This window comes from Echinops telfairi, unplaced genomic scaffold (genome assembly GCF_000313985.2).
Source record: "Echinops telfairi isolate 266 unplaced genomic scaffold, ASM31398v2 ScPeMD7_7409;HRSCAF=8447, whole genome shotgun sequence".
In the NCBI taxonomy this organism is placed as follows: Eukaryota; Metazoa; Chordata; class Mammalia; order Afrosoricida; family Tenrecidae; genus Echinops; species Echinops telfairi.
Genome location: NW_022111309.1, coordinates 9,514,697 through 9,541,413, shown reverse-complemented (window position 1 = coordinate 9,541,413; position 26,717 = coordinate 9,514,697). Strand labels below are relative to the sequence as shown.

General features: G+C 40.2%; 1 protein-coding gene across 4 annotated transcripts in view; it reads left to right on the top strand.

Annotated features, from left to right (window-relative positions):
• CHD2 (chromodomain helicase DNA binding protein 2) overlaps window positions 1-26,717 on the top strand; it is a 151,576-nt gene that overhangs the window by 57,502 nt on the left and 67,357 nt on the right. For all 4 annotated transcript variants that reach the window (XM_004709862.3, XM_045296517.1, XM_045296518.1 and 1 more), the window contains 6 exons: window positions 3,329-3,545; window positions 4,956-5,045; window positions 5,825-6,015; window positions 21,825-22,013; window positions 25,475-25,637; window positions 25,943-26,095. In XM_004709862.3, coding sequence (XP_004709919.1) covers window positions 3,329-3,545; window positions 4,956-5,045; window positions 5,825-6,015; window positions 21,825-22,013; window positions 25,475-25,637; window positions 25,943-26,095 — 1,003 coding nt within the window. The remainder of the gene's footprint in view (window positions 1-3,328; window positions 3,546-4,955; window positions 5,046-5,824; window positions 6,016-21,824; window positions 22,014-25,474; window positions 25,638-25,942; window positions 26,096-26,717) is intronic.

The following is a 26,717-nucleotide window of genomic DNA, read 5'->3' as shown; positions in this document are numbered from 1 at the left end:
TTTGGATCATGAGAGCAATGAATGTACAATTGTGGTTTACACAATTGATGTATGTGTATGGATTGTGATAAGAGTTGTATGAGCCCCTAATAAAACAATTTTTTAAAAAAGCTGTAAGCGCCCCCAATAAAATGATTTATTTTAAAAAATGTGTCATCTGCATATCAGGTTATTAATAAGCCTTCCTCCAATCCTGAGGCCAAATTCTTCAAATTATCAAGCTTCTCTGATTAGTCAGCATATGATTGAATAAGTATGGTGAGAAGCTACACCCCAGATGCACACCTCTCCTGATCTGAAACCCTGCAGTATTCTCTTGCTCTATTCACACAAATGTCTCTTGATCCATGTATAAGTTCCTCGTGAGCACAGGGAAGTATTCTGGAATCCCCATTCTTTTCAAGGTCATCCATAGTGTTTTAGGACCTGCACAGTTGAATTCTGTGCATAAGGTTTTCAAGCAGCTTTTTCCTCCAAAGTGGGGAGTTGAGTTCCTTTTCATTCCTTTTTAGTCTGGGAGCGCCACTGAAACCTGTTCACTTTGGGTGACTGTTGGCTTTTCAAATACCAGTGACATAGCTTCCAGCACACAGCAACGTGCAAGCCACCACAGTGTGACAGGCTGACAGACCAGTGGTGGAGTTGTAACTACAGAGATCCATTTGAAAGTTTCCCAAGTGAACCACCTAATACTCTAGTATAACATTCTCTCATGAAAATTAGAGTTCTTGACAAACTTCTGTTTGTATGACTGAGAAGCTGTATTAGATACAGCCATTCTAAGTTGTTGGAAGCTACTTTGCTTTCAGAGAAAAGTGGGGTTTAATCTTTCTAAAGGATAGCTATAATGCCAAATGGAACCTTAAGAAATGATAGGACTTGATCAACCTATAACCACCCCCCCACCCCCCTCAGGGGGACGAAGAATGGAAAAATGGGTGAGGGGTCGATGGAGAACGATGTAAGATGAAAATAATCTAAAACTTCTGAAGGGTTCATGAGGTAGGGTGGGCAGGCGGGGAAGGGGAGGGGGAAGAAATGGGGAGCTGATAATCAGGGACTCAAGTGGGAAGAGAATGCTTTGAAAAGGATGATGGTAGCATATGTGCAAATGTGCTTGACACTGGATGACGGTATGGATTGTGGTAAGATGTATGAGCCCCCAATAAAAATAATTTACATAAAGATTTAGCTGATGAAGTAATTCAACATGAATATTTTACTGTATCAAGTCAGTGCAATTCAAAAAAACAACAAGCAATGGGACTTAGCCCTCATATTTTACATTTGAGAGTTCTTTATAACAAAGGTTTCATACACTTAGTCCAGTATTTTATCATGTTTCGTGGATAGTCCCTGACCAGTGTCTTTACTTTAAATGACCAGCTCAAAATCAACTGTAAAGGGCCCTAAGCGGTTAATAGACTATGGTCATTAAGACTGTTTTGGCTTGGCTTTATGTAAATGGAAAATGTATTAGAAGCTTTTAGTCTGTTGATGAAGTAGTTTGGTAGGGAGAGGGAAACTACTGGAAAAAATTTACCGTTTTCTCCCTGTGCAATGAGAAAGTGAGAAGCAGGAAGGAAATTTATCAAGGGACTACCCATATCTGAACAAGATTGAGTGTTCCTGAGATTTCTAAAGGTATGCCTTCCATCATCAGAACAAAAAAATCTTGCCATAGTGAATGATGGGGGCAGTGCAGAGTGGAGACCCAAAGCCCATTAATAGGCCACTGGAGATCCCCTTGCAGAGGGGTCTCGGGGAGGAGATGAGCCAGTCACGGTGCGATGTAACAACGATGAGAAATACAACTTTCCTCTACTTCCTAAATGTTTACTCCCTGCTCCCACTACCATGACTAGAATTCAGAGGAGGTATACTGGTACAGATAGGAACTGAAAATCCAGGGAATCCAGGGAGGATGAGCCCTGCAGGACCAGTGGTGAGTGGCAGGGCAGGGAGGGTGGAGGGAGAGTGGGTAGGAAGGAGGGAACCGATTACAAGGGACTATATGTGACCTCCTCCCTGGGGGACGGACAACAGAAAAGTGGGTGAAGGGAGACGTCGGACAGGGCAAGATACGACAAAATACCAATTTATGAACTATCAAGGGCTCATGAGGGAGTGGGGAGCGGGGAGGGAGGGGAAACATGAGGACCTAATGCCGGGGGTTTAAGTGGAGAGAAAATGTTTTGAGAATGAAGTACAAATGCGCTTTACACAATTGATGTGCGTATGGATTGTGATAAGACTTGTATGAGACCCTAATAAAATGTTTTAAAAAAAAAAGATCTATTTGACACAGGCAAAAAAAAAAAAAAAAAAAAGGTATGCCTTCTTCATGCTCCGTCTTCCAATGTTCTGTTTGTTATTTCCTGTGCTTTGCCTCTACCTTGCACATATATAGAACACAGATATGATTTAAACCATTTTAAAAGCTGTTGAATTAAATGTCTTGGTTTTCTTGACTTGTATTATTTTATTTTTCTACAGTTCACTAATTACACATGTCTATGCTATGTGTATCTGTAAACCTTCAGTGGCCTAGTTTTCAAGAACTGTTTAATTCCATCATCCAACTTTTTGTCACTGGTCTTGCACATGTATTCCTAATTTTCTGTCCCAGGAACGGTTTTCTGTTCCTGACCATACTTCTCTTGCACCAGTTTTTTTTCCTTTTCTTCTTCTATCTGCAGTCTTTTATCCAAATCCCATGTTGAAATCCAGCGCATATCCTAGATCACTGTTTTTCAGCATAGAGTCTTAAGACCACCACATCAGGCTCTCCGTCAGCGTTGACTCCAAATTCCGCTGCCAGAAGCTTTTCCACGGCAGTCGGATTCAGTAGGTTCAGGAGGAGGTCCAGCAGTAGTATCCTGTGCTGTATGCGTGCGTTGCTCTTTTAGCCTGTGTTGTACTTAAAACCAGTCTTGTGTATCAGTAGCATGTAATTACCACATTAAACACCTTGCAGGAGAGTGGGCTTGATGCTTTGAGTACAGTTTGAGAAACTGCAAGGTTCAATGCAAGGTGGGTAGCCAAGTTGCCATTGTATCACACAACGATGGAACCCAAGGTCTGTTGCTTGTATGTACCAATGTAACCAAACTTGTGTTCTCTTACGTAAGGAGTTCATGTTACAAGCGTTTCACAAGTCTGATGAATCAGATCAGTTGCTGTTAGTCAGTGTTTGCCGGTGTTTGCCGGTAAAGCTCACAACTGATTTGCTTGCTTGGCTGACACTGAGATGTTGGTATCATAGCTGTTTTTGCACTTCTGTGTTTTGTGACCTGATCATTCTTTTGTCTGTTTTTTCCCCTTGCAGAAGTAACAGTGTCATCCTTGCAGATGAAATGGGCCTGGGAAAGACCATCCAGACCATATCATTCCTCTCCTACCTGTTCCATCAACACCAGCTCTACGGCCCTTTTCTTATAGTCGTCCCGCTCTCCACCCTCACCTCGTGGCAGAGGGAGTTTGAAATCTGGGCTCCAGAGATTAACGTAGTAGTTTACATCGGTGATCTGATGAGCAGAAACACGGTGTGTGAACGGAGCGGGTAGATGACTTGTACATATATTTTCAGAATCGACCTAAAACCATGAGAGTCTAGTAAAGTTAGTACTCTGATGGTTTGCTCTGTCTCAGATTTTACGAAGTATGATGGTGCTCTGAAAAGTCCATGGGAAAAGGAAATTGAAAGATAATGGAATATTTTTACAAGTTTCTTTGAAGCCCCTTCATATGTATCATAAAAATACAATTCAGACCCCTTTAAAATGTGCATATTATTTAAAGAAAAGCAAAAGTATAACTATTAAGTTTTTTCTGATTTTTATATACTCAAGACCACCTTATTTATATTAGATTATAAAAATGGGAGTTATTTTGCCATTCCAGGGCGCAGAAATGACAGTTACTTGTGGTAGATAGAGTTCATTGGTTATAATAAATGTAAACAAGGTCAGTTTTGTGTCTCGGTATTTCCATGCTTCAGAGCTGGGGTGCAGAGTAAGCAAGAAATGGATTTGAGCTGTATGTTTTCAGGTTAACTCACATTTATTTTCATTAAATATATCTAACTTAAATCCTGGCAGATTCCACTGCCTGATTTTGAGGTTTTAAGCATATAGTAGTTCCTAGACCAGCAGACTTTGATTATCTTGTTCTTCAATTTCTTACTTGGCAATAAAACTGCAGAGGAACCGTTTGTGCTAGCTGGTTGCACATATTGTTTGACTCTGTCAGTTATTGTGTGTTCCTTTACATCAGTGGTTCTCAACCTTCCTAATGCCGTGACTCTCTTACAGTGCTTCATGTGGTGGTGACCCCAACCATAACATTGTTTTCGTTGCTACTTCATAACTGTAATTTTGCTACTGTTATAAATTGGGCAACCCCTGTGAAAGGTTGAGAATTACTGCTTTACATGGACTTAATTTTCATTCATACTAAATTACATTTTCATCCTATAAAATTCCTTTACCTTTTTCTTGGGGATACATCTTCCTACTCTAAGGACAGTGAAATTTTGGACTGAATCCCAGAGTTGAAATTCATTTTGTTAATGTAAGTGTGTTTGTTACCCTCCCTAAAGAGTAATCACATTACATTTCCCTAAGACAATTCTCTTCTGTGAGAACCCTACATTAGTTCACGTCTCTAAGATTTGACTGCTGAAGGAAGGCATTTCTTGGTCAAATGTGCCTATGGCCATGTTTCTTGAATTCTGGCAGTCAGATGGTCATTGTTCAGTGATCTGTCTTTTCACTGGAACTCTAGTTGCAATGTTCTTTGGTTACTTAAGTCAATTTAGGATGCATAGGAATTTCATGAAATTCTAATCAGGTTTATTGACACATCTTTGTAGCATTTTATGACAAGACTTAATGGTAATGAAGAAAGGTACAAGTAGAAATTTTATCTTAATTACCCTTTTTTCCCCCTTAAAGATTAGGGAATATGAATGGATTCATTCCCAAACCAAAAGGCTGAAGTTCAACGCACTTATAACAACCTATGAAATCCTTTTAAAAGATAAGGTAGGTAATTGATAACTAAAAGGTTTTTATATGACGTGCCTTCTAATGGTAGGTGTGTGCTGTGATATATATTTTAAAGAAACAAATGAGCAAACCAAAATTTCAACAGATTTGTGGTTAGAAATAAATAAAGCTACATAGCTGAAAGGGTCCTTAGATTACCAACTCCAGTTAACAGGATGAAAGGGTATTCAATAATTTACCTTGATATTTTAGTCAGCGACTTGAATACCACTTGAATGTAGCCATGCTTGAGTCCATCTTGGGCATTCTCCATCATACCATTGTTAAAGGGATAGAGCATGTGTGAATGGCCTCTGTGAGGAAGGCAAATTGAGGTATTTAAATTTTTTCTTTGTACAGTTACTAAGAATTCTGTGTAGTAGATCGAGTTCGTTAGTGACAGTAAGTGCAAATAAGTTCGGTTTGGTGATTCTTGGTGTTTCCATGCCTGAGAGGTGGGTGCAGAATAAGCAAAAAAGAATCATAATTAAGGAGAGAATACACAATCGTGGTTTTTTTTTTCTTTTGTTTTTGCCCAGTATACCAATTTTTTGTCATTGTCAAGGGACACATAGTAATACCTGGTATAAGAGACCTACCTATGCCTTTTAGATGATGATGATTTTTCTCTTTTGAGTAGACCTCCCCCAATGATATCAGCAAAGTAAACTTAAGAGTCCTAATGTAGTTTAAGATGTTGAAGAACTAACATGTCTATGTGTACCTTTGGGTTCCCTTCTGACCTGGTGGCTCCTTCTGTTTTGTTTTTACTGTAGACTGTGCTGGGCAGTATTACCTGGGCCTTTCTGGGAGTGGATGAAGCCCATCGGTTGAAGAATGATGACTCTTTGTTGTATAAAACTCTGATTGATTTCAAGTCCAACCATAGGCTCCTGATTACGGGGACCCCTCTTCAGAATTCCCTCAAAGAGCTCTGGTCCTTGCTGCACTTTATTATGCCGGAGAAGTAAGCTCCTTCCTGTGTATTTCAAAACCTATTAGAATGTCTAGAATGCCAGTGCCTCTTACCTGTCTTGCTAGACCTTAGGGAAAACACATGGCACGGTTTGGGGGAAAGCAAAGCATTAAACTGAGGCAGGAACAAAAGTAGTAAAATGTCGTTTAATAAATGACAGAGCCAGAGAAGTCCGCTTGTTAGGGAGAAATGCAATTTGTGAACCAGAAATTTGAGTGAGGTCACGCATTTGAGAAATAACTGTGAACTAGGAAGCACATCAGACTTTTCATTGTTGGTATAAAGGAATCAATATCATTGAAATGAAACTTACAAGCTCTACAGTCTGATGAGCATTAAGCAAATTTTAAATCCAAATCAGTCATTAATCCAGAGATTAATAAAAGCACCAGCTTTAGGTTTTATTCAAACAGTTTAACTTATTAAAGAACTGTGGGAGGCCTTTATTTTTATGGTAGAGATGGTACACATTTCTTAAACTTGAAATTATTTGTTGATCTTCCATGACACCAACTTCAATTTGTTCTCCTAATTTGGAAGACGATTCAGTCCGCCCCTTGACAATAAACTGGCTTATCTCTTATCACTCTCTGTATCATGCATGCCTCAACCCTCCTGGCCACCTCCCTGTTTCTTAGCATGCCAAGCCATTGCTGCTCTTTGTGTCAGGAGTGCTCTTTCTCCTGGACTCAACAGCACTATGTTGCATCTTTCCCAATGTGGTTGGATGCCTTTTGCTTTAGGAAAAAATGCCTCATTGTACTGGCTGTTGTCTACAGTTGAACATTAATTAGAATTGGTGGGAGCAGGCATCCTTGACTTGTTCTCCATCTTGGTTTGGGAAAAAACATTCAATTTCCCCCTATCATTTGTAGAAACCTTTTATCAGGTTAAGGAGCCCTGTTGGGATAGTGAGTGTGAGTCAGTCTGTGAAGCACCAGATCATCAGTTTGAGATGACGAGCTGCTCTGCAAAAGAAGGTGGTGCGTTTGCAAACCCTCAGGGCAGTTCTACTCTATCCTGGGTGACAGTGGGTCAGCATCAGTCTTCTATGGCACTGAGGTATTGTTGTTGTTTTAATTAAAATAAACTCAGATTCAACTCAATGGTAGGGAATCTTTGTCAGGCTGAGTAAGTTTTTTAAATTCTTGGTTCTTGAGGGTTTTTATTATGAATGGGTGAAGGATTTTGTCATGCTTTTTATTCCTGTTTCTATGCTGATTTTCAACTGATAGGGTATTAAGATACTTAGCGTATTTAGATATTAAAACCAAACTGTAGTAAATTTCACTTAGTCAAAATGATTTATGGTTGCTTGTTACCGTCCAGCGTGGTATGGACCTGCAGTGAGGGACGACCTGAAGAAAAAGAGTGGCCAGTAGACTGATGATCCAAAGGCAAAGTTTATTTCCAAAGTACAGCTTTATATATTAATGAGGCAAAGGTGCATAGCGCATAGTGTAACAATAACATCGTGATAAAATTGCACTAAGCACAAACAATTCTTTGGGACTAATCTTAACAAATACAGCTGTGTTCTCAGTGTACTCATTGTGTCTCAGAATGTGGGAAAACATCATAAGGACGCAGTGTCTTTAAGCGCCCCAGAGAGTCTCTAATACACCTCAGTTAAAACTCATTGACTCTCTATAATTCCCCCTTTTTAAAATTTATAGTTAACACCACAGAGCTAAAAAACTCAGCTATCTGCTGAAGCTGTGGTTTTTCTAAAAAGCAGCAGGGTACGGAAGCAGAACATTTGGTTAAGCGGAACTTTATGAAAGCCTGGGATCATCTGCCTTCACCTGTTCTTATTGCAAACCTAGAACAATTTCACCCAGAGAAATTCCAACGTCCTTGTCACCTAGAACAATTTCAATTTCTTTATTACATAGAACAGTTTCAACGTCTTTATCACCTCCTCATGACATTTCTTATCACATTCCTCATGACATTTCTTATCACATTCCTTAGCTTTCTTTACTGATTTTTGGGAGCATACTGAAGTTTCCTGACTCAGTTTGACTGGCTCCTACACAAACTTTAACTCGTCCTCCTGCTTGGGTCTGTCTAACAATTCCAGTTTTGTTTGCATAAAAGCAACAGTCTTCTCTTAGGGCCACGCATAAGCTACCTTGTCGGGCTTTAACAAGGGCAGATGTGCTTAGGGCTAAGGATCTAGTCACTCAGACCTCCTAAGAGGAAGGGGTACTAATATAGGAGCGGCTCTGCGAGATCGGGTCCTTCTAGCGATTATGCCTGGGTGTTCTCTTTCTTCCGAATAGGTACACTTGGAGGATTACATGGACCATAAGCACAGCTCAGAGTACTTGTTTTGGTTGAAAATAGGGACATAAAGACAAGGGGCGAGCCCAGAGGTACACACAAACCAGGTTGTAGCGGGACTTTAAATGGGGTAACAAGTTAAAAGCAGGAGAACCAACCACCCCAATGCTGGTCTATAGTTAATTTGGTAGAGTCTCTTAGGGTTCGATTCATCCTTTCAACTTGCCTTGAGCTCTGAGGGTGATAGGCACTCCGTAATTTCCAATTTGTGCCTAAAATTTTCCTTAATGTTTGTATAGTTTTAGCAACAAATCTGGGTCCATTGCCAGACCCAGTGGTGTTAGGCACCCTCCACCCAGGGACTATCTCATCTAATAACTTTTTACCTAATAACCTGAGCAGTTTCTTTCTTGGTGGGGAATGCTTCTACCTAACCTGAAAAAATGTCTACAAAAACTAACAAATACCTATAATTCCATTGTCCTGGTTTACTCTTGGTAAGATCTACTTCCCAGTGCTTTCCTACCTTGCATCCTGTTTTCTGGTCCTGACAGGGTGTGGAGCACAGGCAGGTTGAGCATTTACTTGCAGGCAACTCTGACAGGCAGTCCCCACTTCTTCCACTGCCTTGGTGAGCTGAGGGGCCCAATAATTTCATTGGACCAGTCCTGCCAGTTTGCTAGAGTCTAGATATGTATAGGCGGGCTGTTGCTTCAGGAGCCTTTTACTTTCACTTTCTGGTAAGCTGTGTAGACAGTCAGGCATCCAGTACCAGGTCCATTCTTAAAGCTGCGGCTCAAGGTGCTTCATCTGCCTTTCCTTTGCCTAGGGCCACTGGGTTTGTTCCTTTTTGATGGCCAGGCCAATGCATAACAGTCACTTTACTGGGTGTCCAGATGGTTTCTATCAGCTGCAAAATTTCTTCTTTTTACTTTCAATCCCTTCCAAGGTCAGCAGACTTCTTTCCTTATCTTTATAGGAGACAGGGTACTGGCGCATTGCCGCTGAGCTTGCTCCAGGTTTTATCTGAACCACGACTGGAGGGAGGCATGCGGGCTGCAAGCCCAGTGGGGTTATCTTCTGCCCAGACTCCCAGCACTTCAGTCAGTAGTCTCACCTCACATGCTTGAGAGGAAGGCTCGGTGACTGTCAAGAGATAACTGTCATTCAAAGGAAGAGTCAGAGAGACTCACCCCGGGGCTGCTTCACCCCCTTAAGCTTAGTCCAAGAGACAGTTTCTAATTTGCCTGTTGCTTCTTGAATGGTAGTCTTCTTTTTGCTGATAGAGCCTGCGCTTCCTTGAGAACCAAGTTGGTTGCCCCTGTGTTACAGGCCCGTCCCCCACTTTCAGGGTTATGATGGGCTTCAGGGGGACCGTGGTACTCTGACCTCCTCATTCCAGTTTTAAGACTGGAATGGGTGGAGTCTGCCCAGCGGGGCTGATTTCTGCGCTTAGGTGGTTTTAGGCAGTTGGACTTCCAGTGTAATTCTTCTCTGCAGTAGGCACATTGGTTCTTGCTTAGTGGTTTGCATGGGTTTTGTCTGTTCTGCCTGCCTGGCCCTGGGTGGGGTTCTGGTCTCCCTGCAGTTACGGTGCGGATTCTCGCTATTGCTTCGGCTTACTTCTCTTCTGGTGGGTCACTACTGTTATAAATCTTTCCTGCTATTTCTAATAATTCACTAATGTTTTCCCCTGCAAACCCTTCTAGTTTCTGTAACTTTTCCTGATGTCTGGGGTGGCCCGGGAAACAAAAACTACCTTATTGGCCTTGTGGTTATCTGGTGCTTCAGGGTCTATTGGGGTGTAGCCGGTAGGGCATCAAACAACCTCTCTGAATAAGTTGCTGGCCTCTCATCATTGTCCTCAATTACACTAGTAACTTTGGACAAATTCATGGGACGGTGTGCTGCCTCCCAGAGACCACTTATCAGAGTCCAGCAGTAGGTGAGAGGTATTCCCTCCCTTCAGGGTGGTTTGGATCCCAGTCAGTGTGGCACAAGGGGAAAGCCGTTATGCTGAGTGAAACAAGTCACTCATAAAAGGACAGATTAGGCTTGAAGGTAAGCAAGCAGCCATCTAGCTCAGAAACAACAAAGCCCACATGGAAGAAGCACACCAGCCTGTGTGATCACGAGGTGTCGAAGGGATCAGGTATCAGGCATCATCAGAACAAAATATCTTATCATAGTGAATGAGGGGGGGAGTGTGGAGTAGAGACCCAAAGCCCATTTGTAGGCCACTGGAGATCCCTTGCAGAGGGGTCTCAGGGAAGAGCCAGTCAGGGTGAGATGTAGCAATGATGAAAAATACAACTTTCCTCTAGTTCCTAAATGCTTCCTCCCCCACCCCACTATCGTGATCCAAATTCTACACCATTTCTCTTGATTGTGTTATTCCCAGTAGAGTAAGCCAAATGATTTTCTAATTCAAAATGGCCAATACCAGGCTATTGCAGCTCACTACTGCCTAGGATATTGGTCTTTCTGCGTTCCATTTCATTTTTGATGAATGAACAGGTGAATTACGATGGTGCCTGATACCTGAGTGACTTGTTTCACTCAGCATAATGCCTCAAGCTCTGTGCATATTTTAACATGTATTGAGATTTCATTTGTTCTACTGGATGGGCAGTATTCCATTTTACTTAAGTACACTTTGCTTATCCATTTATTTGGTTTTTATAAATAGTGTTAGAATAGTGGTGGGATTCTTCCATTTATCACTAGCTTTAGTTGTTACCACATAAATTCTAATAATGTAATTTTGATTGGGTCTCCTTGAAGGTGGATAGATAAAATTCATCAAAAACTGCATTGTACTTCTTGATTGATTTTACAATGGCCTTTTTGACAGTGACCTTTCTAATGCTGCGATCCTTTAATACACTTCCTCATGTTGTGGTGACCCCCAGCCATACAGTTATTTTCGTTGCTACTTCATAACTGTCATTTTGCTGCTGGTATGACTCGGGCGACCCCTGTGAAATGGTCGTTTGACCCCCAGAGGGGTCACGACCCACAGGGTGAGAACCGCTGACTGGGTGACAGGTGGCATTTGAAATACCAGTGACATGGCTTCCAGCCTCACAGCAACACACAATTCACCACAGTATGACACACTGGTTTGTAAAGACGGATGTTGTAAATCAGACAATATACAGAGAATTAGAAATAATGATAACTTTCTATTTTTTTTAACTAATGTTTTCAGTACTGAGAGAATATATTAGGGTAAGTCAGAAAGAAAGCATTGCTACAAAGTCATAGAAACCATTATTAAATAAAAAATCAAAATGTGGCTCTCTTTCTAGACACATCTTTTTTTTATTTTGTTTTTTTAAGGTGATATTGTTTTTATTGGAGTAACATTTAACAGGAGAAGAAAAACATGGTTTTTGTGTGTTTTTAGCAATCTGTTAAATCTTGTGAAGAGCATACACTCAATGACACCAACATTTAGATCAAAAGAAAGACAGTTTCTTTATGTTAACTTAAAACCAGTTGCTAAGCTTTCGAGGCACCCACTGTTCTTCTTTTTTTAAAATCATTTTATTGGGTCTCGTGCAACTCTCATCACAATCCATCCATTCATCCACTGTGTCAAGCACATTTGTACATTTGTTGCCATCATCATTCTCTAAACATTTGCTTTCTACTTGAGCCGTTGATACCAGCTCCTCATTTTTTCCCCTCCCTCGCGAACCCTTGATAATTTATAAATTATTTTGTCATGTTTTACACTGATGTCTTCTTTTGCCCACTTTTTGGTTGTCCATCCCCCAGGGAGGGGGTTATATGTGGATTATTGTGATCCGTTTCCCCTTTCTCCTCCACCTTCCCCTTACCCTCCTGGTGTTGCTACTCTCATTGTTGGCCCTGAGGGGTTTATCTGTCCTGGATTCCCTGTCTTTCCAGTTCTTATCTGTACCAGTGTCATCCTCTGGTTTAGGAAGTTGTAAGGTAGAATTGGGATCATGATCATGGGGGCGGGGAGCACTAAAGAACTAGAAGAAGGTCGTATGTTTCATTGGTGCTATACAGCACCCTGACAGGCTCATCTCCTCCCTGTGATCCTTCTGTAAGGGGATGTCCAGTTGCCTACAGATGGGCTTTGGGTCTCCACTCTGCACTCCCCCTCATTCACAGTGGTATGATTTTTTGTTCTTTGATGCTTGATAGCTGCTCCCATCTACTCCTCGTGATCACACAGGCTGGTGTGCTTCTTCCATGTGACACCAACTGTTCTTATTCTATTATCTGAAGTTAGTTTTTTTCTTGAACTCGGAGTTACAGTGTACTGTAACTCTTTCCCTCATACTGTTTATTTTTTAATTATTAAATACTTTTATTGGGGGCTCTTACATCTCTCATCACAATCCATACATTCATCCATTGTGTCAAGTACATTTGCACATATGCTGCTGCCATCATTTTCAAAGCATTCTCTTCCCACTTGAACCCCTGATATAAGCTCCCCAGATCCCTTGATAAGTTATAGATGATTGTTTTCATATCTTATGTCATCCTCTGTTGCCCCTCACCCACTTTTCCATTGTTTGTTCCCCTGGGAGGGGGTTGTAGGTTGATCCTATGACCCATCGATTCCCTCTTCCTCCTCCCACCCTCCACTCCTCCTCCTGGTATCTCTACTCTCTTTGTTGGCCCTGAGGGGTTTATCTGCCCTGGATTCCCTGTGTTAACACATTTTCTTTCTAGGTCTATATATATGTCTGCATACATTAGGGTAAGTCAGAAAGCATTGTTATAAAGTCATAGAAACCGTTATTAAATAAAACATCAAAATGTGGCTCTGTTTCTCAAAAAATCTTCTAAGTCTATATACATCTGCAAGTGGCATTTCTATTCCTAATCCTTTTTTCCCAAAGAATCCTATACCTTTTGATTTATGCCAAATTAAAACAATAGTCACAGCATTCTTGAAGAATTAGGATGGTGTGCCTTTGAAATGTTCTGTGCATTTGGGAACAAAAACAAGCCTAAAGTTGCAAGATGAGGGCTAAAGGGTAGATGGGATAAAGTTTACTAACAAAATTCTCATAAGACTACCCTTCTTACCTTTGAAGAACGAACAGGTGAATTATGATGGAAAACATCCCTTGGTACGACTTTCCAAGTTTTTTTTTTCTCACAGATGCAACTTTCAATTCTCATGAAATTTCTTCCTTTTAAAAGCCACTTTAATTTTCTTTTGTTATTTAAAAAATCTTATCAAGATTCCCTCTTTGAAGGAAATAGTTGCCATAACTTACTCAACTGATCTATCTGCCTTGAATTTAATGGTACTGGCAGATTACCTTGAAACCAATAGTCTTTTTTAAAAAAGTCATTTTATTGGGGGGGGGCCTCATACAATTCTTATCACAATCCATGCATACATCAGTTATATAAAGCACATTTGTACATTGGTTACCCTCATCATTTTCAAAACATTTGCTCTCCACGTAACCCCCTGGCATTGGCTCCTCATTTATCCCCCTCCCTCCCTGCTCCCCTCTCCCTCATGAATCCTTGATAATTTATAAATTATTATTTTGTTATATACTGTCCGACATCTCCCATCACCCACTTTTCTGTTGTCCGTCCCCTAGGGAGAAGGTTATATGTAATCCCTGTAATCGGTTCCCCCTTTCTACCCCACCCTCCCGGTATCGCCACTCTCACTACTGGTCCTAAAGGGATCATCCTTCCTGGATTCCCTGTGTTTCCAGTTACCATCTGTACCAGTGTACATCCTCTGGTCTAGCCAGATTTGTAAGGTAGAATTGGGATCATGATAGTGGGGGTTGAGGGGATGGGGAGTGAGGAAGCATTTAGGAACTAGAGGAAAGTTGTATGTTTCATCTTTGCTACACTGGCCCCTGACCGACTTGTCTCCTCCCCACAACCCTTCTGTAAGGTGTTGCCCAGTTGCCTACAGATGGGCTTTGGGTCCTCACTCCGCACTCCCCCTCATGCACAATAATATGATTTTTTGTTCTTTGATGCCTGATACCTTCCACACCTTGTGATCACACAGGCTGGTGTGCTTCTTCCACGTGAGCTTCGTTGCTCCCGACCTCGATGGCCGCATGTTTACCTTAAAGCCTTTATGACCCCAGACGTTATATCTTTTGATAGCCGGGTACTATCAGCTTTCTTCACCACATTTGCTTATTCACCCGCTTTGTCATCAGCGATTGTGTCGGGAAGGTGAACCTCATGAAATGCCAGTTTAATAGAACAAAGTATTCTTGCATTGAGGGAGTACTTGCATGGAGGGCCAGTGTCCAGCTGCTACTGTAATACTAAACCTATAAATATATGCATATAAATTTATTTCCCCATCCTCATATATAAATATATTTACATATCTACGTGCCTTTATTTAGACCTCTATAAATACCCTTTGCCTTCTAGTTCTTTCCTCTATTTCCTTTGACTTTCCTCTTGTCCCACTCTCATGGTCAGCTTTCATTTGGGTTTCAGTAATTCCTCTGGGTTACATTACCCTTGATCATGCCCTACCAGGCCCCCTACACCCTCCTCACCACCGATTTGGCTCACTTGTTGTTCCTGGGTTTGTTAACACTACTTCCTTTCCGTTCACCTCCCCTTCCCCCCAGTTCCCTTGGAATTGTCGGTCCCATTGTTTTCTCCTCCAGATTGTTCATCCAGCCTATCTTATTTAGACAGATCTGCGGACATAATATGCACAAAACAAGATAGAACATAACCAAGCAATAAAAGAAAAGAAAACAACAACAAAAAACCAATGACAGACAAAAAAACCCACAACACAACAACAACAAAAAAGACAAGCTTGTAGTTAGTTCAAGGACTGTTTGTTTGTAGGCCTTTAGGAGTGTTTTCTGGTGGATTCTAATGGGGTGCCACGCCCTAGCCCCGAAGTCTTATTTTCTGTATTCCCTGGGGACTTTGTTGCTCTGTTCTCGAAATCACTATTCTTATTGCACCTCTTTTTGAAGGTTCCGTGAGCAGACCAATAGTGAGAACTGAACTTCAGCCATCCACTGACTACATAGACATGTTTGGACACATTTTTGGGGTGAATAAGTTAATATATGCTTGAATTGGAACTCAAGTAACAATACTTTATGACTTACCCCTGTATATGAGGGGGCTTCAAAAGCATATAGAAAAACTCAATTAAAAAATAATGGAATTTTTATATTAACTTTCTGAAGCCCATTCAGGTTATGCTCCCTAATTGTTTCTCATTTTTGATTTCTTGTTGTTTTTTCTCTTCACTATAGCTTTTTTTTTTTTTTTTTGGTGAATTGGTTGAATGTAAATCCGTGTTTTATTCAGCAATTCATGCCAATTTTGTTTCATGTTGTTGATTGCAGTCCTCACAATTTTGCATCAGTCAGCTGCTCTGTAGTGTCTCTTTTCCTAGATCTTTGGTCTGAACTTTGTCCTTGGGCAATTCGTGCCCTTTGGATCTTGAATGGTTGATTGTTCAAAGGAACCGTCTACCTCTTTACTGTTAATATTTATCTTATAGATCTTTCTACTGATAGTCTGAACGTTGAGCCATGGAAGTGAGTTACCCAGGCCAGAAAGGTGACTAAAGGCCATCATTTTTACATTTCCCTCTGACCAGGAAGCCTGGGTTTTAAAAATTATTGCGGATGTTGTTCCACAGTTTTCTCCCACTCTGTCCGGTCCCCTGTCAGTGCTCCCTTTCTGAGCTGTCGTGGTGGTGGCACATACCACCTAGTTCTGGTCTCAGGGTCGTGGAGGCTCAGTTTTTCATGTTACATTAGCTCCTTAGACGAAATTGTTTTCCCATTTCTTTCATATTCTGTAACAGATGGGGAGAAACCAAAAGTTAGACCATAGGGTGGCCATGACCAAGCTATTATGAGCCCAGTAGCTTTCCAAAATAGGACGTGGAACATTTCCTTTATTGACTAGGTTGTGCCAGTTGACCTTGCTGTGCCCTGAGACGACGGTCATGAGCCCTCAATTTGTAGTGACTCATTTCTTCAAGGTTTGGTTGTAGCCAACGTGTTTTCATAAGCTTGTATTTTGTATGCTCTACCGTGTTTATATTTGCAGCACATAGAAATATGCTCTGTCTAATCTTTACATGGTCATGAGGGCATAGTTTCATTTACCTTCCTGCCAGTGTTCAGCTGTGTGCCTATGTGTCCACTTTTGTGTATTATTCATAATATATTATTGCAACTTTGTGTATATAACAGTATTTTACATCTCTTATATTTAATTTTATACTTCACCCTTGTCTTTTTTATCTTAACAAATTCTTACTAACTTATGCATACTGCTTTCAGCTTACCCAAGTTAACATGTCTAGCATCTAGTAATTTACCTGACTGATAATCATAAAATAATGCTTCTTTTTATGTGAAAAACCTTTCTTGACTCTTTATAACTTAAAATTTTTTTCAAAACTGTTTTATTGGGAGTTAGTACAGATAACACATTATTCCATAGTCCAATCACATCAAGCAGTATTGTGTAATTGGTACCACAATCAGTTTCAGAACATTCTGTTCCTTTCTGAATTTGACATTGGCTACCTTTAAAACCCCTCCTCCATCTACCACCCTCCCGCTCCAAAAAAACAAAACAAAACAAAACACCTTAATCTACTTGCTGTCCCTATAGGTTCATCAAGCCTGGGGTTCATATACTGAAAATCAGAAAAATGTATAACATAAATTCAAGAGGGTGACTCCCAATGACATAACACATCTGAGATAAACCCCCAAATGAACAAACAAATACAAAAAAATAGAGAAAATTTTGAAAACCAGATCAGGTCTAATGTGCGTCAGCGGGGGGATCGACTGACAGGGTTTTAACCGTTCAAGTAAGATTTTGATCTTAAATTTTTTTTCTTTCAATATTTGTTCCTTTGTGATTAACTTGATTCACTAAGCATTAATGTCTTCCAGATTCCTCATTTTTTAAAGTGTTTCACAAATTCACCACTATTCTTTAACATTGCATTGTGTTCCATTGTGTGTATGTACAGTAGTTTATTCATTCACTGGTGAGCATTCAGGTGGTTTTCTCATTTTTCCTGTTGCTAATTGTTCTGCCATGATCAGGGGTGTGCATGTATCTGGTTGTCATGTCTCCTGTTTCTCTAGGCTATATATCCAGGATTACTGGATCACATGCTGCTTGTTTCCAGCATTGTAAGGAAGCACCACATTGCTTCCCACAGTGATCTACCGTTCTGCAGTCCTCTCCGCCGGGTGGCAAGGCTCAGCCTCTCCAAACCCTTGCCAGCATCTGCTTTCTTGGTTTCGTGTGTAGCTTTGTTGATTGTCTGAGATTATATCTTATAGTTGTTTTGATTTGTCGCTCTCTAAGGACTCATACTTGTGAGCATTTTGCCAAGTGTATGTAGGCTGCCTGAATGATTTTGGTGAAGTTTTTGTTTGTTCTCTCTGTCCATTTTAAAATTGGATTATATTTTTGTTGTTGAGGTGGTAGTTTTCATTTCCTTTAAAATTATTATAAGTTTAGAGATTATTCTCTTGTCCAGTATGTCATAACCAAAATGTATTTTCTTGGTCTGTTACTTTTTCCATATTTTTGGTGAATTTTTTATGTACATATTTTTAGGAGGTCTTAGTCATCTATATTTTTGGCTTCTGTTTTTGTATTTTCAGTTATATATTTTTACTATATTTATGCCATATGTTAGGGCCCTCAGTGTCTTCTTAATTTTTCATTATGATCTTTGAGTAGCTTAAAGGTTTACTTCAGGTTTTTGTTCCATCTTGAATTCAGTTTTATATATGGTTTGAGAAAAGTGCCCCGTGTTATTTTTCTGCAAATAGTTATCTACAGTTTTTCTGTCTCCATTTGTTAAAGTGACTTCTCTGTCTAATGAGTTTGGGGTTTTTCTCAAAGAGCAGTTGTCCATAGGCCGATGGATTCATTCCTGGGTTCTGTTCTATTCGTCTCTGAGTTTGTTGTTGTACTAGTACCACGCTGTTTTGATTAATGTGGCTAGGTAGTAGTAGATTATGAGTCTGGAAAGGTTGAAGGCCCCTACTTTTTTCTTCCTTAGTAGGGCTTTTCTTATCCAGGGTTTTATTTCCTTTATATATGAGACTGATGATTAGTTTTCCATCTCTTTAAAGAATACCACCGGAATCTGCATTGGGATTACATTAAATCTGTAGATCACTTTCGATAATAATGATATTTACATGTTAAAGTGTTTCTATATATGAGCATCCGATATTTAATCTTGATAAACCAAACGTAGTTATTTCTCATGTTTCATAAAGGAATATATTAGCTTTTTAAAAATCGTTTTATTAGGGGCTCATACAACTCTTATCACAATCCATACATACATCAATTGTGTAAAGCACATTTGTACATTCATTGCCCTCATCATTCTCAAAACATTTGCTCTCCACCTAAGCTCCCGGCATCAGCTCTTCATTTTACCCCCTCCCTCCCCGCTCCCTCCTCACTCATGAACCTTTGATAATTTATAAATTATTATTTTGTTATATCTTGCCCTGTCCGACATCTCCCTTCACCCACTTTTCTGTTGTCCATCCCCCAGGGAGGAGGTCACATATAGTTCCTTGTAATCTGTTCCCCCTTTCCAGCCTACCCTCCCTTCACCCTCCTAGTATAGCCACTACACCACTGGTCCTGAAGGGATCATCCTTCCTGGATTCCCTGTGTTTCCAGTTCCTATCTGTACCAGTGTACACCCTCAGGTCTAAGCCAGATTTGTAAGGTAGAATTGGGATCCTGATAGTGGGGGAGGTGGAAGCATTTAGGAACTAGAGGAAAGTTGTATGTTTCATTGTTGCTACATCGCACCCTGACTGGCTCGTCTCCTCCCGGAGACCCTTGTGTAAGGGGATGTCCAGTGGCCTACAAATGGGTTTTGGGTCTCCAGTCCGCACTCCCCTCCTCGTTCACTTATATTGGCTTATAGAGATAAGATATCCTTCATTTCAGTTAATAAGCAGTTGATGTAAGATTTAGTTTTAATTTAGTTCTGTGGCCAAAACCAATATACCTTTAACTTAAGAATCTAATAAGATAAAAAGTGGATTGTTCAAAACACCATCAAGATGGGCAAAAGCCTGTTTTAAGGCATAGGGTGTAGCTGGGCTTACAAAGAAAATCATGTACCATTTTTACAAGTGAGACCTTGGCTACGCCTTGCTATTGGGTACTTGGGGCTGAAGTGAATTGGAGGGCTGTTTACTCCGAGTCGTCATCATTAACTTTGCCTGTCCCTGGTGAACACCTGACATTCTACATGCTCACCCCACTTTTCATGATTGAAGGGAGGAATTTTGAATTACTCTTTCTATTAGAGGTGATTATATGGGTAATATCAGCCGTAATTTTCTTTTCTTTTTTAAAATCATTTTATTAGGGGCTCATACAGCTCTTATCACAATCCATACATACATCAGTTGTGTAAAGCACATTTGTACATTCATTGCCCTCATTATTCTCAAAACGTTTCCTCTCCACTTAAGCCGCCTGCATCAGCTCCTCATTTTCCCCCTCCCTCCCCACTCCCCCTTCCCTCATGAGCCCTTGATAATTTATAAATTATATTTTGTCATATCTTGCCCTGTCCGAAGTCTCCCTTCACCCACTTTTCTGTTGTCCGTCCCCCAGGGAGGAGGTCACATATAGATTCTTGTAATCGGTTCCCTCTTTCCAACCCACTCTCCCTCTACCCTCCCAGTATCACCACTCACACCACTGGTCCTGAAGGGATCATCCTTCCTGGATTCCCTGTGTTTCCAGTTCCTATCTGTACCCCAGTGTACATCCTCTGGTCTAGCCAGACTTGCAAGGCAGAATTGGGATCATGATAGTGGGGGGGGGGGGGGCATTTAGGAACTAGAGGAAAGTTGTATGTTTCATTGTTGCTACATCGCACCCTGACTTGCTCGTCTCCTCCCCGAGACCCCTGTGCAAGGGGATCTCCAGTCAGCTGTAATTTTCCATAGGGCTTGTTGAATCCCTTAAGCAGTGATGCACTGGAGTTAAAGACGCAGTGTTTGAGAAAATATTTCTCTTCGAAAACAAACAAACCCGAACCCCCAAACAAACCCAAACTATTTTCAGCAATATAAAATGGATTCTGAGTGAACTCAAAACTTCCAGCTATTATCTTAAGAGCCAAGTAGTGTTTATTGGCACCCCCCCTCCCGAAACTCCAGTAGTGTAGTTTTCATGCATTATAATGTGAGTTAGTAAGTACATTAAAACAGTCTCTTGAAATTATCTCCTGGGTAGTCAGAAAAATACCTTGGTAGATTGGTAGTCCTTACTGATTTCCAATTGTTTCACTTATTTTGTGTGTGATGTGTGGTATTGCTAGCATTGAGATAGTTTAGTTTACATTGTTTCTTTTAATCCTCTTACTAGTTTTAATTTCTCACTTATTCTGTGTTTATGGAACATTGGCTAATAGTGTGACAAAGTATAAATAAAAATTACTATTTACTTTAGGATATAGGTGTTGATATTATTTTTTTAGATCTCTACTCCAAGAGAGCATTTTGTCTAAGCCAGGGGTAATTAATAGCCGTTACTAATGCTGATGTTGGTCCTCTTAGCAGTACCTGATGAAATGTTTAGAAGCTCATGAGTTCAGAAATGACAGCTGATTATGGATGACAGCACTGGTGGTAGTCTGTGATTTTCCATCTTATCAGAAAGTGACAGAATTAATACCACTGATATTTCCATTTTGTCTCTCTTTCAGTAGTTAATGTTAGCTTAATTATTTGGGCCTACAGAACTACAGCTAACCTTAAATCACTTGGCTTTTTCAGTCTAGAACTCAACTAGCTTTTAGCAGCGCAGGGTCAGCTAGTGTCACAGAGCAGATTGCGGGGCAATGGTTTGAGTTTTCCGTTCTAGCCTCAGTTAATATCATATTCTCACCTACTCAAACTAGTTAATTTATAGTATGTCCCAAATTCTATTATTATAAAATTTGTATCACTTTTTGGACATTTTATCTCATCTATCTTATTAATGAACATAGTCCTTTAATGTTCTAATCTATGACCAATGATGATTATGATTGGACATTATGTTACTTGTCTTTGGGGTGTAATGAAATTGCCACTAATTATTCATGTACCTCTGAATTTAATTTTTCCCACAATTATATATTGCCTCATAAAATAAACTTCTTCTGTTTAATTTGTAAACTGTGTGATATACTGAAGTATTTTTAAACTACTCCAGATTCAGTCTCAGTAATGTAAGCCGATATTTAGTGTAATCTGACACAATCGATTCCATTGATACTCCCTTTTATTCTTGTCTTCCTTCTCTCATTCAAGGGTTAGTGATGGCTTAATTAATTTTGCTTTCTCTATAGGAAAAGATGATATTTTTATTGCTCTTTGTTGCATAAATCCATTTAAAAATATATTTTCACTTGTGAAAGTGCTTTCCCCCTCTGTGTAACGAAGTTTTCCTTTATTATCTTACTTTAGGTTTGCGTTCTGGGAAGATTTCGAGGAAGACCATGGGAAAGGGCGAGAGAATGGTTACCAGAGTCTGCATAAGGTGCTGGAGCCTTTCCTTCTCCGGAGGGTTAAAAAGGACGTGGAGAAGTCCCTCCCTGCCAAAGTCGAGCAGATTCTCCGAGTGGAGATGTCAGCTCTTCAGAAGCAGTATTACAAGTAAGTAAATTCTTAACTGGCCTGAATAGCATTTACATTAATGTCGTCACACAGATATTTGGCAAATCAGCTGCCTTTTCCATTGACATTTCAGTGTACAATTAAATAGTAATTTATTTAGGCTCAGAAAGATGAGCCTTTATTATTAGTGCTTTTTAGTTTGAGTATGTGAGCAGTTGCCTTTATGGTTAGCAGCCTAATGTATAATCCACTACACCACCAAGGCCTGCCACCAGTGGCTCCTCTGGAGAAAGATTAGACTTTCTACTTTTCCCATAAACATTTAGGGTCTTGGAAACCTGCAGGAGCAGTTCTGTTCTGTCCTTTATGGTCTGCAGTCCAAATCAACTTGATTGGAGTGAGTCGATTTCAGTTTGGTGACAAGTTAGTTGTTGCACAGTAATTTTCGCTACATAAGTATTCTGACACTAAACATTAACTCTTTCTACTAATCTTCCTACCAGTATATTAGAGGCGTATTTCAGACCTTTGTCTATTTCTTCTTTACCCTTCACTCTATCATTCCCTCATATCCTGTATGACTGCAAGCAACATTCTGAAAATTTCTGTGGCAGATCAATGTCTGCTGCTTCTATGCACGTCGTTAGGTTAGGTTCAGGACATCTTCTGCCATCGCCTTTTGTTTCTCCTGTGTTTTCCTTGAGGTCGTTGGGGCTGATGGCTGTTTGCGTTGGGTTGTTTTAGAGGAGCCAGGTGTCACAGAAGGCAGGTGGGTGTGCCTGCTTTGGTGTAGAGCACTATGAATTGTGGGCAGAATTGCTCTGGCCAGCTAGATCTCCGCGGAGTTTGATCTCCGCGGAGTTTGGGAAGAGGTTCTTGCAGCAGCGTGGAGCGTTGGTGGGTGTTGGACAAGCTGCCTTAAGCCTTGTAATGCACTACAGCCCGCGGGAGGAAGTTCCCTCATTCACATGGGACCACCAAGGACGGATAGGATCTTTCCCAGCCAAGCAGGCAGGATTTCTATCTGAAGAAGGTGGGTGGGATATCTCCTGTAGGGAGCTGGGACTGGGCAGGCTTTGCCCTGGAAGAAGGTGGGCGGCATTTCCCTTGGTAGAAGGTGGGCGGGATTTCCCTGGAGGAAGGTAGGCAGGCTTTCCACAGCCTTGGGTTAAGCTGCAGAATGTGTAGCTCTCCCAGCTGAGTGGAGGGCAGGTGTAAATGCCCTAGGCTAAGGGGAGTGGCCTGGAGGTCCGACAGTGGCGTGTGAGAGAGAAGGGCAAAGAAAAAGAAAGAAAAAAAAAGAAAAGAGGGAAATAAGAGGAGCTGGTACCAACTGCTCAACAGAAAGTAACTGTCTAGAAAAGAATGATGTACAAATATGCCTGATACAACTGATGTATGGATTGTAATACGCATTGTAAGAGCCCTCAAGTGATTTAAAAACAAAGAAAGAAAGAAAAACAGCCCGCTGTAACTGTTGCAGGAAAGAGAGATGAGAGGAAAGCAAAATATAATATAGCTGAGCCCTGATCCCTGACCGTGGGGCTGGAGGGTTTTAAACCCTGCCTTGAGGTGGCAGAAACTGGTGGGAAAGAGACCAGAGAGAAAAGAAAGTAACAGTGTAACTGAGCCCCTATCCCTGACAGTTGGGCTGTAGGGGTTTAAACCCTGCCCCTAGGTGGGAGGCAAGCTGTGGCTGTATTGAGATAAAACCCTTGAGCTGGCTCCAAATGATCCAGGCTCTGGCAGAGACTATGGCGGGGCTAAGGTTTAAACCCTATCCAGCCTCTACTGTGGTAAGCCAAAAGCCCCCAGCTCCTCAAAACCTAGTGGATCTGTGCCTACTTATTTTTATGATGCTCCTCCTGTGACCTGGTAGTGTGGAATTTCCCTCTTAGAAATTCTCCTGTGCTGATTTCTACGGAGTCCCTCTGGTATATTTTACTCAGTTACCATCTTGCCGGAAGTCCTCTCAAAAGTATAATTTTCAAAGACATTTCAAAAGGAAAAAAAATAAGTGCTTTATCGAAAGGTTTTACCATGAGATTTATTTTGTTATGATTATGATTCATAAGTAATTTGAATTTCATTTCTTTGCCGTTAATTACCCAGACTCATGCTCTTATCACCTCATCTGTAGCCACTGAGAGTTTATTCAAGTTAGTTCTATCCTTTTGACATAACCCCAGTAGTTTTTGATTGCTTCTTTGCTTTAGGTAATGATAATATGATTCAGATTCATCTTGTACATTTTCTGCCCTTGAACTAGAGCCACCCATTTTAACTCTGGATGGATGTCATTTACAGACCTTTTCAATGGACCGAGTTAAGACTTAATCATTTCCTTGGTTTTAAAGATAAAGTATATCATGAGTTATTTTTCACTTAAAATGTCAATAGTGCTTTTATTGACCTTAATGACTTCACTCCCATATCGCAAATCTGTATTTTTAACTACTTCAGTGTAATTCACTTTCCCGCACAATAGTCTTCAAATAACCGTGCATGACTACCCTAAACAATATGAACAATAAACATATTTTTAGAAATTTTAAGCTGTGTCATATTAGGAATAGACAGAGTTAAAGAAGTAGAGATTGTTTCCCTTCTCTATGGGTATGCCACAAATTGGAAACAAAGGGGCTTGCTTTCATTCAGTTTTTATTTTGAGTGAATGCTGTGATTAACTCTGTCATATAATTATTTAAACTCAAAGCTCAAGCTATAAAACCCGCTCTGTTTCACTATGTTTAGCCCCACTTGCTTTTGTTCTGGCTCTTCTTTCCCCTAGTTTTTATTGTTGGTTTTTTGCCTTTTTAAAAAAATTTAATGGTTATCCTATTAAAGTTCTATTTTTAAATATAAGCAAATAAATTTTACCTTTTCCTGCTCTTCCTCCTCTTAGATAACTGGTAGAAATCTATATACATAGATTTTTCTCTACCTTAGCTTTACACTTACTGAAGTGTAAAGTTATTTCTTGTTTTTAAAAGTTCATCATATCCTCTTGTGATATGTATATCTATTAATTTAACCAATCTCCCTATTGGGGAACATTTGAATTGTTTCATATCTAAATGAATCTTAAGTTTAGTATTAAAGTAGGATTAAATATTTGCTTATCTCCATAGTATATCTATTTAATCAATCTCGTATTACTGGATAGCTTTTCCCCCATTTCCATTTGCAATAAAAAATGCCTCAGTGACAGTCTTGTGTGTGTGTGTGTGTGTGTGTATGCATGCATATATTTATTTTATTTCCTTTTAATATTCTTGTGAGTCATGGGACTTTAAGATAAGCAGTAGAATAAGTAGTGTGGGAAATGTTACTGGATAAATGAGGGATTCTGGTTAGGTCATAGGAGACACAAGATAAAAACATCTCCCTCTTAAACTTTCCTTATGTCTTCCTTGTGTTTTTCAGAAATGCTACTGTTGCTTGTAATCAATTCTCTAGTTCTTTGAATATAGCATCATCAATAATATGTTTATTTGCAGGTGGATTCTGACGAGAAATTACAAGGCTTTAGCCAAAGGAACCAGAGGAAGCACATCAGGTTTCCTTAATATTGTGATGGAACTAAAAAAATGTTGCAATCACTGCTATCTGATTAAACCTCCTGAAGAAAATGAACGGGAAAATGGACAGGAGATTCTTCAGGTATATATGGTTCCTAATTACTTTCTGAAAAATATTTTGTTTTCTATGATGACTTTTGATAAAAAACATTTCTTCCTTTGTGATTCTTTAATGAACACCAAAAATAATTTGTAAGGACACATAACTGAAGGTAAATAACTAAATTGGAAAAGCAGGAAAGTACAGTGACACAGACATGATGTAAAAAATTTGTTTTTTCCCCCAGAAATTGCTGGTAAGTCAGATTACCAAGGACATCCGAAAGCGAAAAGATGATATAAAATTATGAGCTCTGTGATGACGGAGAATTTCTTATGTATTTTCAGTCTCTGATCAGGAGCAGTGGGAAGCTAATTCTACTAGACAAACTTTTGACAAGACTTCGAGAAAGGGGGAATAGAGTTCTTATCTTCTCCCAGATGGTGAGGATGTTGGATATCTTGGCTGAATACTTAGCTATTAAGCACTATCCATTCCAGGTAATAATGCTCCTTAATTGCTTAATCTTTCTCATTGGGCCGTGTACTTTGCTTGCTGAACTATCACAATGCAGACTTTATTGGGGGGGAAAAAAAAAGATTAAGGTTCCAGATTAGTTTTTAAAACTCCCGTCTTCCGCAAACCCAACACCGTCAGGCTGATTGTGACTCAGGAGGCCAAAATGGAAATGCCTGGAATGGTTTCCAACAGCAGTGCATTGTCAGATGGCACGCACTATATGACTGAGGAAGAGCTGCCTTGTCAAAGGAGAGCTGATGGAGGAAAGCTTGGGGCACTACATTTGCTGATAGGCAACGGGGAACATCTGTTAGTAATAGGAATTAGGAAGGTGTAGAGGAAAACTGAAAGTCATCAAAAAGTGGAGTGAATGAAGACTAATCCCCTAGACATTCATGAGTTGAGGTAGACTGGTATTAGCCATTTTCAATCAGCCAGTCTTGAATGTAATATCCTGGATATGACAGATTCAAGAGGAACGACATTACATCAAGAAAAAGGACATTTCGAGATCTTTCATGAAGTATAATACTGTCTGTAATAGTATAATATCTATGCACGTACAAAGAATTCCAGTTAATATAGCTACAAGGGGGCACCCCC